General features: G+C 37.0%; 1 protein-coding gene across 6 annotated transcripts in view; it reads right to left on the bottom strand.

The window, feature by feature from the left end:
- Positions 1–17,995, bottom strand: part of LOC131433745 (formin-like protein) — a 105,952-nt gene that overhangs the window by 31,432 nt on the left and 56,525 nt on the right. For all 6 annotated transcript variants that reach the window (XM_058600336.1, XM_058600339.1, XM_058600335.1 and 3 more), the window contains one exon: positions 9,000–9,083. In XM_058600336.1, the coding sequence (XP_058456319.1) occupies positions 9,000–9,083 (84 nt within the window). The remainder of the gene's footprint in view (positions 1–8,999; positions 9,084–17,995) is intronic.

Below are 17,995 nucleotides of genomic sequence, written 5' to 3'. Positions count from 1 at the left end.
ATCGAAGAAAGTGGAAATTGACGGTGTTGTCACTGAAGCAAGTCTGACAGCCGATGATTTACTTAAAAAGAGTTGGTAGTTTTAAAAAATCCATGCTTGAGGGAGTTAAGATACTCGAGTGCAAACAATTGTAATCAGCATCTATTCTCGATGGTATTAAGTCTTATCGTCCCTCAGGATCTGGTAAGATAATTTTCAAGAGTTTCATTATTTATTCTACAATTTTGAAGGAGGTTTAGGGTAGTGTTTAATTTTTCATGATTTCATGAAAAGATTAGAATATTGGTTTCATGATTATTTTTATCATGACTACCGTGATTCCATACCGAACGAACTAGGCTACGTCACCCAAATGAACACCAGTAACGCTGGTGAATGTCGAGGCCATCATCGAAGGTTCCCTCCAGCATGTTACCCAAGCGATACATTTCGAAATTTGTACCGAAAGACACGATTTGCAATCTTTAAATAATTTGACATTTGAGCAAGCAATGTGTTCTACACGGCCATCAGTCAAGAATTGGTAGGAATAAAATTTGTTTAGATTCTTTTAATAATTTCCCTACTTCAAGGAGTGTATCGAAAATAAGCTCATTAACTTTTCGTTTGAGTGTTTGAACAAAATGATTTTACAAGGATAAATTTTGTATATATTACCATTTAATTCTGTTATAAGTATATCACGTCTCTATACAAATTCACTATGTATCTCACAACATTATAAATCATGTATAATGAACGTCACATCACATATACGTATTTCGAATACAATTTATTCATCTTCAGTGTATTAGGTTTTTTTTAATTAATTATCCTTGGAAAATAAGCTATCCACACATGTTTCTTTCAAATTATGATAAAAACGATATTTTATTCAAACTAAAAATTGATCCTCTATTATACGAGGTTGAATTTGAGCATAATGAAAACCGGATGAAATTCAAGTTATTCCTTCACGAATTTTCGAACTTTTGATCGAACGCTCTTCATCAAGTTTTGGACAAGTGTTGCATCGCATTTTTTGGACGCTTGAGCCCAAATTGTTTTGAACTTCTGCATGTTCCCAGTTGCCTTACCAGTTATCTTGAAGACCCTCTTCACGATTACCCAGTAACGTTCGATGGGTCGAAGCTGAGGGCAATTTGGTGGATTGATATTTTTCTCAACGAAATTTCTACCCTTTTCCGCAAGCCAATTGCGAGTGGATTTGGTATAGTGAGCCGACGCTAAATCCCGCCAAAACAGTGGAGGTGTACTATGCTTCTTATATAAAGGCAGCAATCTCTTCTGGAGATCGATAGATTTCTGCATTTATAGTTCCGGTAGTGTAAAAAATGGTTGACTTCAAACCACAGGAACATATTGCTTGCCATACCAGTACCTTTCGACTGAATTCCTCCACTTGAAACGACCTGTCCGCATCGCTTACATTCTCCCCAACGACGACAGTAAAGTATTGTGGACCTGGAAGGGTTTTTGAGTCCTCCTTTACATAAGTCTCATCGTCCATTAAAACGCATGCATCCGGACGCATGTTTTGTTCTTCATGATTAGAGATACCACTTTCTGGTCCAGTTTCGAGTTATAAGAACCGGGTTTTATGCCTGTTCCTGGTAGCTCATCCAAATAATAGTGTTCCCCAAACTTATTAATGATGGTTTTAACACTGGCATGATGAATTCCAAACTGCTTCGCCAATTTTCACATAGTAACACCCTTCTCACTTAGCCATGTGTCCAGAACCTTAATTTTCACTTCCTTTTCAATGCGCGACATTTTGAAAACGCAGAATTTCAACCGCACAAACAATTAAACAAACGAAAGCTGACAGCCAAACGCACAGCATGCTGTGATCTGAGCATAAAAAACCATCACAAATACATGCGTACAACACAAATGTATGTGGATAGCTTATTTTCGATACACTCCTTAGGCGGAGATGGCGGTTCAATTTGAACTGTTTTAAGCACTGATGACCCGAAGGCGAAACGCGAAGAAATCAGTTCAATTTATTATAAAGGGTGATTTTTTAAGAGCTTGAGAACTTTCTTAAACAATAAAACGCATAAAATTTGCAAAATCTCATCGGTTCTTTATTTTAAACGTTAGATTGGTACATGACATTTACTTTTTGAAGATAATTTCATTTAAATGTTGACCGCGGCTGCGTCTTAGGTGGTCCATTCGGAAAATCCGCTTTTTTATCGACAAATTTTGTTCAGCGATGAGGCTCATTTCTGGTTGAATGGCTACGTAAATAAGCAAAATTGCCGCATTTGGAGTGAAGAGCAACCAGAAGCCGTTCAAGAACTGCCCATGCATCCCGAAAAATGCACTGTTTGGTGTGGTTTGTACGCTGGTGGAATCATTGGACCGTATTTTTTCAAAGATGCTGTTGGACGCAACGTTACAGTGAATGGCGATCGCTATCGTTCGATGCTAACAAACTTTTTGTTGCCAAAAATGGAAGAACTGAACTTGGTAGACATGTGGTTTCAACAAGATGGCGCTACATGCCACACAGCTCGCGATTCTATGGCCATTTTGAGGGAAAACTTCGGAGAACAATTCATCTCAAGAAATGGACCGGTAAGTTGGCCACCAAGATCATGCGATTTGACGCCTTTAGACTATTTTTTGTGGGGCTACGTCAAGTCTAAAGTCTACAGAAATAAGCCAGTAACTATTCCAGCTTTGGAAGACAACATTTCCGAAGAAATTCGGGCTATTCCGGCCGAAATGCTCGAAAAAGTTGCCCAAAATTGGACTTTCCGAATGGACCACCTAAGACGCAGCCGCGGTCAACATTTAAATGAAATTATCTTCAAAAAGTAAATGTCATGTACCAATCTAACGTTTAAAATAAAGAACCGATGAGATTTTGCAAATTTTATGCGTTTTATTGTTTAAAAAAGTTCTCAAGCTCTTAAAAAATCACCCTTTAGGTCCTTCGCAAATATATCGCAATTTTTATTTTACTATAATGAATTCAATCACATTTTTGAGTCGAAGACGACCCATGAATAGTTATTCACAACCAAACACTTGATTATCTCCATACCTGCGGTACTGTAAATCGTATTTGTTTTCGATCGGAATGTGCTTTCCTATGCAACAAAACAATTTAAAATTAATTTCTATGTCAACTGTAGCGCACTAGCAGTTCAATAAAAGCTGTAATGTTGAAGACGAAAATTTACTGACAAAACTAGTCATTTCCTCCAGAAAGAAACAAAATCTACCGACAGATTGTATTGGTAAAAAGTTATTGATGAAAAGTTTGCTCGTTCAAAGAATGGAACTATTCATTCCGGCAAACTTCGGGAACTTGTCACCAAGACACCATTCGGTCAAGGATGCAGACAGAAAAAAACACTCAAAGCGGCACAGTGTCGGTGTTCCACTGAACAAACGAATCAATTTCCAGTGATTGTTAATGATTGGATAATGAAGTACTCAACGGGCTTTTTTCTATGGTACACTTCGGTGCAGCGTTGGTGTCGGTCGATGTAGTGGCTTCACAGCATCGTCAACCTTTTTAAAGCACCAATAAGTATTGCAATGCAATCTCAATGCTTCAAATGACGCGGCTAAGTCATCCAACTGTGGTTGTTTTTGTTGTCATGATTTTTCCGCGAGTACCGATCTTGGTACATCGTGTACTGTATGTGTGCATTCAAGTTTTGCGAATGAAGGAGGCAAATTATAGTACGGCACCGCTTCCAGATTGAAGTAATGTTATGCAATGATTGCGAGTCGTTGTTCTATTAGGTCACCCGACTTGCAGACGCCTACGCATAAGTAAATCTGCTATGCAGCTCAAACCGTTATGATGATTCGTAGGTAAACGCTATGTTTAGTAGTAGTTGAGACTTTGTTTCTTTCGAGCTGTTCGTTTCGATTAGATGAATTGAGATGCTCGTATTAGAAGCTCGTGAGTAGTTTGTGAGTCATACTCCGTTAAATCAACATAAATAAAGTACATGATTTCAGAAAATTCGTTATTTCAACATTTGTTAGCTAGCGCTCTGTCAAACCAGTCAATCAATATAAATTCAAATAAATTTAAATGAAATCTACTACGATTTATTCAAAATTTAAGTTAATGAATTCAATTCCCGTTTACGATTAGAGAGTACCTTTTCTTCCCCATCATGGATAAATGAAAAATAAAGCGAAAAGAATAATAGCCTACAACTAGCGAAAGTTCATTCCGTTTGAAAATTTCATCAATCTCTTCCTTTTTTATTTCTTCCAGGGCCAGAAAGCTTTTGTTTTCAATTACATGGTTGGTAGTGTCAAAATTGTTAAACATTTATCTATCTATGGTGGAGATGCATCTCGATGCAACTCGTTTGAAAACTAAGTAAACAAATTAAAGCCTCGGTACTTCATTCAGATGTGGAACTTGACTTTCCTTTTCTGCAGGCATCGTAATCGATTCTAAGTGTACAGGATAATTGCATTGTAAGTTTGCACCGATCCTGTTAAATAGACGTAATCAAAATATTCTTCAAATAAACAACGTCAAACGAAGCGCCACTTGAGTAGCCTAGTTCAATAACTCTTGCTAAAACGAAGTCCACAGAATCAACGTAGACAACAGAGTTGAGAGTTTTATTCGATTTTAATGCAGGGCAAATTATTTCTCAAGGTACAATGATAATTGTTCAACCTCGGTGATCACGAGTTTGTGGTTTCCACTTCGATTGTGATGTCGGTCAAAGAAAACAAGCTTATGTGTATGCTAGTGGCACATCAACTAGTTATGTGTACCATCTTGCGCTACGAAGAATTGTTTGGTTTAAAGAAAAGTCAATATTGTAGTTTTTGTTCGCGCAACGTTGAATCCATCATGTTCCTTATATTCGTAAGTGTCATCGAAATCAAAATGTTATAATCGCTCAGTGATTTTGTTGTATGCATTAAACTGGTTCAAGAAACTGAACCTACTATATTTGTATAACAAATCGGTTATTTAATTATAATTACAGAATTTTGCCATTTAGAAGTGAACATTTCATAAGGTTACATGACCAAATGAGAGTTTATCACTGTTTGCTTTCTCTTGCGTTAGTAACTTATTCAACGTTGTAACCTGTGACCGTTGGAACAAGATAGCGATTGGCTTTTGCGCCACTCCATAAGGAGACCAAACGCCTTGGTTTAAGTGCCCAAGACCCTACGGGTGGCTACTGTCTGTTTCTGAGTTCCGGCCGAGACGGTCCAACGTGATCCAGGTGAATATATACTAAAATGTCGAATGACAGAAGGTCGAATGACAAAACGTCGACGAACGAAAGGTAGAAACATCAAAAGATTGAAAGAACAAAAGGCCGAATGTAACAAATAGTCGAATAACCATAAGGCCGAATACACCATAAAGTCGAAAGGGACTAAGGGGACGAATATAACGGAAAATAGAATACAACAATAACAGATCGGCTTAAAAGTTCGTATCGTTTCTATGAGAGGGTGCCACTAGAATTAAATCCATACCATTTTCAGTTAGTACCAACCTTCAAAAGATACGTGTATAAATTTGACAGCTGTCTGATTATTAGTTTGTGAGATATTGCATTTTGAGTGAAGCTACTTTTGTTATTGTGAAAAAAATGGAAAAAAAGGAATTTCGTGTGTTGATTTTGGCAAAAAAATGTGTGTTTCTATTAAACGATACGAACTTTTCAGCCGAACTGTTAAGTCGAATACAATGTAAGGGGGAATTCTGGGTGTGCTGAATGGGATATATGCAAAGTGTTTATTCCCAAATTTTAAATTGTTGTTAGTAATCACTATCACTTTACGTAATTGCACTTCATAATTAGTAATCTTTAATTACTAAAGCATAAATCGCTGTAGGAAAACTGCTTTGGAATTATTCATTTTTCGTGCTGCGTAACTGAACGTCGAAATGGCAGTCTAGAAACTTATGAAATATTATTAACAAATAAAGGTAAACCGAAACTATCATCCGATGGATTCATTTACCATTTATATAAACAGGTATAAACCATTTCGCTAAAAGCCATTTCGCCGAAAGGGTTATTTCGCCGAATGTCATTTCGCCGAAAACCATTTCGTCGAAAGGGTTATTTCACCGAATCCCGAAATCGTCTTAAAATCGTAATTAGAATTGGTTTAAAATAAAGACAAATGAAAGATGATAGCGTTAACGGCCTTTTTGTTGGCCTACAATTGCACTTCTTGAATAAAGATTGATTCTTGTACTCTTGAATGAAGATTGATTCATGAACCTCAGAACGGAGTTCCCAAGAAAACTTGCGGACTATTAGCTACTAAGCATCAAAGCAATTGCATAGGTGTATCTACCAGGCAAATGTATGTAGTATTTTCCGTTTATTAAGTGAAAGTGAAAATGAAAAAAATATCTAATGCGGGTACGCCACATCGTTTTGGTTCATGTGCTGTCCGACCTCGCTACCGCTCGTTCGGACCTAACTAAAGCAAGGAAACCTAGCTTTCAGTAGACCGGGCAAACGAGGCGGTTACAGGTTTGTATGCAAGAAACCGTCGCCCCCGACGGCGGGTCGGCGGCCGACTCAGCTAGCGTCGGCTCGGCGGCTTATGTGGCTGCGCCACATCAGTTATACAGGAGACATGACCCTTTCGGCGAAATGACTCTTACGGCGAAATAACCCTTTTGTACTTTTGCATTTTAGTGATTCGAAACCTTCATTATGATTTTTTTTTTGTAAATAGATTCTATTGTTATTTTTAAATTAAAATTGAATTTGAAAATCTGTTGAAATTTGGCCCAAGGCACCCTCCATGGACTTATGATTATTCCGATTGATAAAACTTTTAATAATACTGTTCCTTGCAAATGAAAAAAAAATTATTAAGGTGGTATTTGTTCACAAATTCTTTTTACTAGAAGTAATATAGTAAATTATGATGTATAATATCATGCAAGTAAATATGACAAAAAAGATTTATTTGAAGTGAAATTGTTTTCTACAATTGACGCAATACATTCACTTAGCATTTTCTTTGCACTGATTTTCAAGGTGTTGAGAACTTCTTACGATTTTTGTTCGAAAAAACATATTTCAGGGTCATGATGATTCTTTCTCCGTCCATGAGCAGTGACCCAAGGCTGCCTGCTGCGCTATGGCCCAAAACAACCGGTTGTGCTCCGTAAGATCTCTATGAATCATTTTTTTGCAATATTCAAAGTGTCATGAAATTTATAAAATCATATTCTCTGATACTCATTTTCATTATTCTCTGCAAAACTGAAGAAAAAAATTTACGTTCTGTAAATTTAATGACAAAAACTCTTAAAACCAATAATTAACGTCATCGCAAAAATATTAAGAGAATATTTTTTCCTTTTGATGTGATCAAATATGTTTGATGAAATTTGGATGGTGGCCACAGAAATGCTTCACTTTACTCACAATTAAAAATATTCGACAAAACACGAATCGGCCAAGGCTACCGACTCTCCTGATGATATTGTAAGCAATACGTATCCACCGGAAGAACCGGTAATCGAACCCACAAAACTTCGTACTAAACAAGCTATATTGATGCTTTTTTTATAAAAGATATTTTTATTCAGGCCTATTTGCGTACAAGCTTTACGTGGCCGATTGAGCTGACTTTTTAGCTAAAATATTTTTTGTATTGGATCTCGTTGTCACCCTTTTTCTAGGAGGAGAGGAGCTTCCATTAACCTCCTGCGAGGATTGAGGGGTAGTTTGTTCGTGGTTCGTCTCGTCATCCATTGCCGTGGTGTTGTTGTTGTTGATTTCGTTGCGAGTTGCTGTAGATGCGTCTTGTTGTACATTGTTTGCAGTTGCTGGCTGGTTGGATGGTAAGCTGTTAACTGTAACTTGTTCTATAGGAGTTACGTTGGATGGTTTCGTTGAAGGGGATACTTCACTGTTGTTGGTGACTGTCATAGGTGTACTGGGGTTGCTTGGGGTTGGTGTGAAGGAAGCACCGTTGTCCTTTGGTGTGGTTGTCTCCTTGTTCAGTTTATCACATGGCTTACCGTAATGAACAGCTTTTTGGCAATATTGACATGTGGCCATCTGATTGTCATGTGGCCATCTGATTGTCATAGGTAACAAGTGATTTGCACGGGATTCTTGTATCCTGACCGAAAGTTACATAAAAAGGTATAGGCCTTTTCAAGCGCATGCGTAGAAAACGTACGCCATTTAGAATACCGGGGAAAAAGTTCTTCCACTTTTCTTTTTCGATAGAGAGAATCTCTCCGTATTGGGACATAGTTTTGCGAATATAAGGATCGATGACGCTTGAGGGAAGATCATGCACACGCACTTCTATAGCACTATCTTCCATATATACTGGAATGTTGTACTTAATGTTCTCGTGCTCTGCATAATGCACATTATTATTGTCTTTTGCGAATTGAATTGCATCCAACTCTTTATAAAACTGGATGTGAACAACATTATTTATCTTATTGCATTGAAACAAATGCACACGTTTAATGTCAAGATGCATTTGCTCCTTGAGCAAACCTTCAAGTTCTCGTATCGAAGGTCGAATTTTGCACTGCCTGAAGTCAACAATAATTGTATTCTTTCGTACCGGCAGTAGCTTTTGTTCGTTTGGTTCACTCATTTTCGTAGTCGTTCTATTGTTCACTACACAATACTGTACTTGGTTACTTTCGTCCGGAACGTAAGCGGTTTTGTTTTATCGACTGACTTGGATGAGATGTGAAAGCGAACTGTATTGATGCTTTGTTTAGCGTTTATAAGACCAACTAGGTACTAATCCAGTAGAAAGTTCATTATACGGGGAAATACGCATTATTTGATTAGAGTGTATCGGAATATGAGACGCAGAAATGATTCCTTTGTTCTTAGTGGAAATATGCACTGAATTAACAATTCAACAATTCAACAGAATATTTTACAACCTTAATCGGTTCTGAACATTAGCAGAGTAGCAAAACAAGGGCGGTCTCCAAACTAGAATGAAAACATTAAACTCACCTGGTCGCAGATTATGTCCCATTTCTTTTCGTTGTCGTAGTTTTTCAACAATTTTGCTTTGTCTGGCGGTAGATCCATGGATGCCTGGAATGAAGAAAAAATAATAGTTTGATTAAAAAATCACAACTTGATTTTAAAACTAATAACAATTGTCCAAAAAAATCGGAAGAAGTTGACCAATTTCTATGTTTTCAGATGGTATATCATTTGCAGAAGAACTATTTTGAAATTTTTCCAATTTTTGTATAACACGTATTTAATTAATTGAAGCGCTGTTATTGTACAATTAAGAATATTTACCCAATCGAAATCCACCAGAATCCATCTTTAGCAATTTGAACAGAAAAAATGCATATTGTGAATGAAGTTGAATTCATGCTGGCGTGACTCACAATAAGAGCACGCAATGAATCGTGTTTTCAATGACATAGGGGACTATTGTTTAAGTAACCTAATTGAAATAATTTATGACTCCACTTACTTCAGTCTCAACTTGAAGTTGGAAAAATCAGAAGATTGCTGATATTTTCAACGGATTTAGCCATATTAAAAGATACTGTCATTATGTTGGTATCTCATTAGGATTTCAAAACACTTTTAGATATTTGTTTGACTTGTTCGGTACGTTAAACCAGTCCCGAGGTAGTTTTTCCAATATTTTACATCATAACAAGACAAATTGAAGTATAAATCAATCATACCATTGTGCTCATATTGAAAAATATATACCTGCTTTATGACAATATATGTTACACAATGCGGACCATACATTTAATTTAAAAAAAAATCGGTACACATCACGATATTCTCAGATCAAAAGAGGAAAATAATAAATAACTAGTTGACACGCGATAGTCGATGTAAGTGAATTAGAAACAACAATACAGTATGGTACACACCCAGTCTGAACTTGACACAGTTTCCGTATTCATGCTGCCTCATACGCGGTAAATATTTTGTATGAGAGAAACTATGAGTATGTGCCTCAAACATGCAATGTGAGTAATGTTACTTTAAAAAGGATGTGAAATACAATTTGTTTACAAACCTAACGAATGTTAAATGATCCAAGCTAAAACATCGCTTTTTAGACTGTTCAATAATGTGGTCCGTGTTTTCAATAATGCTTTAGACTGTTGACAAATAAAGGAGATTTTACAGAAACAAAAACTTGTACATTCGGGTTACCCTACTGAATCAGACATTACATGCAGAAAAAGGTTTTTAAAGAACATTTTCAAAAGATCTCAATGCATGACAACCGTCTTACGAGCAGAAAAATCGGTGAATATGAGCATAACGTTTGTACAATTCGTTGTTGATATTCCGTTGAGGAGTAGAATAAAAAGTTTTCTCGAAGAACTAAAGAACACAGTCTGGAAGTAGCTTACTACATTCAATATACTATATACAATATAAAAATAAAAAAAAAACAATAAAATAATAAATTCTTTAATCTGAAAATCATTCTGGTAAGCAATGCGATCTGTGCAACTCAGATGAATTATATTCGCAATTCAGCGATCGTTTGTAATGAAACTCCATGTGAAAACAGGTCAGGAGCGAAAGAGGCTTTTCAGTCAATCATCCATAAAAATTAAACGTCAAATAAGGAACAATATAAAATCAAGATTTTCAAACCTTGAATGTAGATTCAAGTTGGTCAAATCGCATCTAAAAATTGAACCCTACAACAAGGTAATGAGTTGATTGAACGACAATTCTAGCCAACGGCATAGCGAATTCGACGAATTTTCTTATATAGTAGCTGTAAAGAATTTTTTAGAAAATTTCTAGGGGCCAAATATATGCTGTAGTGCCAATTCTACCATAATCCATTTAGATCAGTTCTACCTCACCGCTTCAAAGTTTATTCCCGACGCCAACCGAATACGCCTAAATCCTATCAAAGGGATTTCAAAAATTGACGATTCTTTCCTGAGCTTAACATTATAATGTTTTTATAATCTTTAATTTTATAGCTCGCTCGTTACTCCGTCGTGTTAGAAACCGGAAGTAACAATCAAAATGAATTTTCGCTGCTTATGATGAAATTCTACAGGGTCCGGCACTCGAAGTGTAACCAATTAAAAAGGCCATAAATTCAGTTTGGAAAATTACTTTTACTTAATTCAAAAAAAAATGTGTAAAAATAATACAAAATTCAGAATCAATTCACTTTTGCTCGATATGACCACCTTTTGCCTTGACTATGGCCTTAAGACGGTCAAAAAACGAATCGCAAGCTGCCCGAATGTGACTTGCAGGTGTATTTTGGCCCACTCGCGGACAATAACTTTTTTCAGCGCCTCGAGACTGGTGTATCTTTTAGTTCGGACTTTGCTCTCCAAAATGGCCCAAAGAGAATAATCCATTGGATTCGCATCTGGTGAATTCGAGAGCCATTGTGTGGACGTGATGAAGTTCGGAACGTTGTTTTCCAGCCATTCTTGGTTCACTCGAGCTTTGTGAGACGGTGCCGAGTCCTGCTGAAACGTCCATGATCTGCCACCGAAATGTTTGTCTGCCCACGGCTTCAAAGCAACCTCCAGAATACTTTCCCGATAATATGTCGCATTTACCTTGACACCAGGCTCGAAGGTCTGAAGTTGGTTACACTTCGAGAGCCGGACCCTGTAGAATGTTCTCGATAGCCGGCTACCCCGAGTAATTACCATGTGATAAAAAATGGGTCAATTTACTAACAACTGTTTCTTTCATATTACAAATCGAACGTCGGTAATAATTTATATTATGGAATCAAAACAGATTTCATTATTTAAATGTTCAGAATAAAGTGCCCGACTCATCACTTTAAAGATTTATCTCGTTTATTTGATTCAGATTAAAGTAAGCACACTGCAGCTTTTTGATTTCCTCATTTTTTATATTATTCAATAGTTTTACTTATTGAATTCTGAGAAAAATCAATTGGCATTGAAAAAAAGTGACAAAAAATAGATAAAAAATATATTTGAATTTCCGAAATCGAAAATTTCGAAGATTTAGTGTCATGTCGAAAAAAAACTTCTATGAATAAATTGACTTTCTGGGACTTTTTGAGATTTCCGACAACGATTTTTTTTATGTCACAAGACTTGGAACTGCATGAAACGTCGAGATTTAGTGTCATCTTGAAAAAAAAAAATTTTACAAATCGATTTTCTGGGACTTTTTGAGAATTTTCACATTTTCAGTTCACAAGTTTTTTTGATACCAAATGTCTTTCAATGAAAATTCATGATTTTTCAAGATAGAAAATTTTCAAACTTTAACCACCTGGCGCCTCCGAGGTGCTTAACTTTTAGAGTACTACCGCTTAACGAAATTAGAGATGATCCTAAAATAATGGCACCCTAATATACATATATAAAGCGCGTAAATTAAGGTTTTGGTGTATCAACAAAACAGCAATTGTAAAAATTCCTTTGAAAGTACAAGAAGCGTTCGGATCTACGCCGGTTCGCCCTGGTAGATGCAGCAAGCACATAACGAATCAGGTGTGAAGACAAAATGAATCCAAAGGTAAGTGTCCATACGATCCAAGGAACGAAGCTCTTCAACTTCAACTCAGCTCAGTTTCCAGTCGAACTAATCGTCCCCATCGTGTAGTACAGAGATAGAACAGCACCCATTTATCAGTGAAGCTCCCAGAAGGGCCTTGAAGAGAAGTTTGGATTCCTGTAGGACAACGATTCGAAGTAGCCCGGATCTCCACCCCAACTAGAATTTGTTGGCAATTCTCGATGCCAGGATTGACACAATTCATATAACAGACAATAAAACTAGATCCACCGCTCTAAACAATTTATGGGATGTAAACTGAAGCGCACTAGTTATTGGAATGCGTTTGTTCCTCGTTTTCCAATTCCTCGTTTCTGATGTCAAAATGATGCGAGTATTTTTTCCAATACAAATTAAAAAAAAGAAGAAAAAAAAGAAATTTTAAAATTTTTATTTTTTTCCATAAATTCGTTTATTTCTTAAGGCAATTTACATAAGTTTTTCTTCGCCGTAGCATCACTTTTACGTAGAATTCTTATCCTAATATAATACTAATAATTGAGTTTAATAAAACATATTTCTCTTATTTTTAAATATCATATTATTTGAACCAAACGATTAACTGCTATAAATTATAAAATTGGCTAAATTTTTATACACTTTGTTGTTGATTTCATAACCTAATTCGAGTTTGTTTCAGCACATTAAATAAATTTTTATTAAAATTTTGCTATTGGATGATGGAGTTTCATGTAAGAAAGGTCACGACAAGCAAGAATGTCTCGAACTGGGACATTGGATGGTCTACCTTGGGTACGCAAAGAATTTATTAGTTGAGATCTGACATCACGATACTCCACGCATGTCCAAACGACATGATCAATTGCCGCGATAGCCTTCGCCACAAGCACAATGATTAGTCTCGGAAAGTCCAATTCGAAGGAGATGTGCATCTAACGTGTAGTGATTGGACATAAGTCTGGACATCACACGAATGAAATCCCTACTCACATCCAGTCCCCTGAACCATGCCATTGTCGATATTTTAAGAATAATTGAGTGCATCCACAGACCCAGATCATCCTTATCCCAAGAAGCTTGCCAGCTGGCAAGTGTTATTTGGCGAGACGCGCTATAGAATTCGTTGAAAGCAATCGGTCTCTCATAAATTTGTCCCTCAATAGCACCACGTTTGGCTAAAATATCGGCTCTTTCATTGCCTGGAATGGAGCAATGAACCGGGACCCAAACTATTGTGATTTGATAATTATTATTCAATATGTCGTTCAGGCACTGTTTTATATTGCCCAAGAAAAACGGTTCATTTTTGCCAGAAGCGTTTGAGCGAATGGCTTCAATTGCACTCAAAATATCTGTGAAAAAAAAATAATGGTTTGGAGATAATGTGTCGAGCTAAGTCTGCTATCTAAACAGATGCAAGTTTTTGGAGCCTAAATGAAGCCGAAATATTATTGTTGAATATACCAAACCCAGTGGCCTCTTCAATTCGTGATAAGTCCGTGTAAAATATTTTCTCAGAGTCAATATGCCTGAACTTACTTGAAAATATTTTTGGGATTTCCATCGAGCGTAGGTGTTTCGGGATTCCATGCACTTCGCGCTGCATGGATGTGTCGAAAAATAACGTTGAGTCAGGAACATTTAGGAGGCTGACACGGATAGGAATATATCTTAAAGGGTCGATTTCCTGTGACATATGGTTAAAATATAAAGTCATGAATCTTGTTTGAGATTGAAGCTCAACTAGCTTACGAAGTTATTAATAACCAGGGGATTCAGTACCTCACATCTTATTAGCAGTCGCGATGAAAACTCCCAAAAACGATCTTTCAATGGAAGAACTCCCGCCATAACTTCAAGACTCATTGTATGTGTCGAATGCATGCAGCCTAAAGCAATTCGCAAACAACGATATTGAATTCGCTCTAATTTGATAATATGAGAGTTTGCAGCGGAACGAAAACAACCGCATCCATATTCCATCACTGAAAGTATCGTTGTCTGATACAATTTTATTACATCTTTCGGATGAGCACCCCACCAAGATCCTGTTATTGTTCGAAGAAAATTTACTCTTTGTTGGCATTTTGTTATCAGATACCTAATGTGTCCTCCCCACGTGCATTTGGAATCAAACCACAACCCGAGGTATTTGAAAGTCAAAACCTGTTGGATCATTCTTTTCATCATATGAAGCTGAAGCTGCGCGGGATCATGCTTTCTTGAAAAGACGACCAGCACTGTTTTCTCCGCAGAGAATTCGATACCCAGATGAACAATCCAAACGGACAAGTTAACTTAGGTATCTTGCAATGGTTTTTGCAGATCAATAGCTTTGGGTCCAGTAACTGAAACCACGCCATCATCTGCCAATTGTCTTAGTGTACATGGGGTTACTAGACAGCTGTCAATGTCATTCACGTAAAAAATATAGAGAAGTGGACTGAGGCATGATCCTTACGGGAGACTCATGTAACTAAATCTGAATGTTGCCGAATCGCCATGTGAAAAACACATGCATTTCTCTGACAAAAGGTTGTTGATGGAACTTGTCTGTAAGAACATCAATGGAAACTGAATCAAATGCTCCTTTAATGTCTAAAAATACAGATGCCATTTGTTATTTTTGAGCGAAGGCAATTTGGATGTCAGACGAAAGTAATGCAAGGCAATCATTCGTCCCTTTATTTATACGGAAGCCAAACTGAGTATCTGACAACAAACCGTTCGTCTCGACCCAAGTGTCGAGACGTCGAATAATTTTTTCGAACAATTTTCTGATGCAGGACAAAATTGCAATGGGTCTATACAGAGATGTCTATCTCCTCTGTGTGACGAAGAGCAAGCAAAATTTCTCCCCTCGCACTGACAACTTCAACGAGAGCTCTTCTCTTTCACATTTATACACCACTGTTGTGTAAGTGTGCACGCATCATGAGTGCGTTTGTTTATTTCCTTTTAACTCCTCCACTGAATCGCACCTAAGTGCTAGAGCATTAGCTAATAAATTCTCTGAGGTGGATGCAGATACTTTCACAGAGGTGTACACGCCGGTGAGCACTCTGCTGTATGGTTTTCGTAGATCAGCAAAATAAAACAATTTATCGTAAAATTTTCGGTTTTCCTTGCAAATTTTTCATAGCAAGGCCAGATCTACTCTCTATTAATTGAATTTCACAGAAGTGTTCGCTCACCATCACGCGCCAGTGGTCACTTGGGTGTATTTAGACGAGAGCGCGTGTGAGCGATTCATGCGAAGAGAATGTGTTTCACTCGCGCCAGCTGCTTTAACCACAAGCACACACTCAAATGCTGTCTATTCGACACTGAGAAGAAGTGCGCTTTCCTCTTTGTGCGGTGCTTCGTTTTTTTTCATCCTCGGTGTAGCAAAAATCTGACTCTAGCGTGTATAACTCTGGTGAAATGCCATCTCTGAGTCTATATGAGTTGTGATTGGAAGCTGGTTTCCCCGGCTTTTGAATGGCGATAACTTTCACTTGCCTCTAGTCAGATGAAGCAATATTTTGCGCGAGAAACTTGTTGAACATTTCCAACAAACGTCTTTTTTGCGAGGTCGGGCAGATTCTTCACCAAGTTGAATTTAATTCTGTTCAACCAAGGAGCGTTATTGTAACAAGACATGAGTGCTATGGAAAATTCCATCATTGAAAAGGGGCTATCAATGGAACCATCATTTGGAGAAGACTCCCTAATAATGCTATGCGTAGGGACAGAATCTGGACAAACTTTCCTCGCAAAATCAAATATCCATCGGTTCGAGTATTCCCCGCTCTCATTTCCTTCGTTAGGATTCCTCATTCGTCTGGCCGTATTCCAAAGAGCGCTCAATGAGGTTTCTCTTGACAAACCTTCGACAAAATGTCTCCAATAGCTGCATTTTTTGACCCGAAGTTTAAAAATTTTAAAAATTAAAAAAAAAAAGATAGTGTGATAATTTTATTAAAAAAGTGCAGCTCAGCATAAACTGCTAACGCACTGATGAGCCAAAGACGAAACGTAAAAAAGTGGAATTGTTTTTGAACTTTGGGTCTTAACCGTTCTTGAAAACAAATGAAACTTGAGCTTGAGCTTAAGCGACCACCCCTGGTTGCTACTCCGTTACTGATCGGGATTAGCTGAAATTATACAGGGAGTTTCTAGATGAGCCATCCTGGGACTGGTAAATCTTCCTTCAATGTAATCCCAGAATTCATTGATCAGTACCAGCGCCGGCCAGGCCTGAACGTAGATCGTCTAAGGGTCTACTGCACACTCCACAAGTGTCGCGGGAAAAGGATATTTGTTAGTAAAAATTTTAGTATTGGTATTATTCGCGCGCGACTCAGTATGTTCCGGTTCCCGAGTGAACGTTTCAACAATATCCTATATTGAAGTCCCGGAAAGTCTTGATTCCACAGCTCTTATTCGAGGAAACTGAAGAAAAATTTGAAATATTATCGCGTAAAGAATAAAAACTTCCCTATTTTTTTATAAATGAAATTACAAAATAAACGAGCGAATAGGATTTAGACAAAATAGTTCATTCATTGCATTGACATATCCAAACAGTTGTTATAAAATCATTTTAAATCACCAAATAAAGGTTAACAGATTTCACGCGCGTCTTTATTTATTATTTATCATTCTTTATTATTTCCGCTTTATTATTTTAATTACTTATCAAAATTATTGATTGGTTATATTGGTTGATCTGGGCAGCCGACTACCGAGAAAAATAATAATTTATTTTTTGAAATATTAATATCAAGTGTTTTTTACTACGTGTTCAATATATCGATATATGCTATCTCTGTTATTACCTTTGTAATATCAACGCATTTGCACAATAGTTATAGATTATTTATTTATTTATCATTCAATTTATAATCCTGACAGACAATCAATAACATGGAAGAAGGAAACATTCCAAATAAAACTTTTTTTCGAAGTTAGACGGAAATTGATAGGTTGAATGAAGAGATAACTTAGTAAAATAGAGTAATCAAAAATGAAACATTAAAAATATATTCTAACTGAAAGGAAAAAGAAACTCCTGCAATTGTCGCCTCTTACGACATGGAAGCAGGAACCCAGTGGATCTATTCTTGGTTCATTTTTTTCCGTCGGATTCCACACGGCATCTAGGCTGGTACTGTCCGGAGAGAGCTAAGGGTACTATCAATCTCCTAGTAGACCACGGCCCCTCGTTCTTGAAAACAAATGAATCTTCCCTTAAACTCCACTATGAAGAAATTTCATTTTTTTTTAAATCGGTTTAGTTTCATTCCACTAACCGCTCAAATCCCAAATTTTGGGGCTTATTTTTTTCCTGCAAAATTATGCGAAATAAATATATTGTTTTGAAATTTCTTCACCAAAACAATCCGACCTAGCAGTTCAACGCTACTTGAATTACAACTTTATTAGATTGCACAGAAACGCAAAGGTTTTTGCTGACTATCGAACGACAG

The sequence above is a fragment of the Malaya genurostris genome, chromosome 3, assembly GCF_030247185.1.
Source record: "Malaya genurostris strain Urasoe2022 chromosome 3, Malgen_1.1, whole genome shotgun sequence".
In the NCBI taxonomy this organism is placed as follows: Eukaryota; Metazoa; Arthropoda; class Insecta; order Diptera; family Culicidae; genus Malaya; species Malaya genurostris.
The sequence above is the reverse complement of the archived record's forward strand: the minus strand, read 5'-3'. Positions and strand labels throughout refer to the sequence as shown.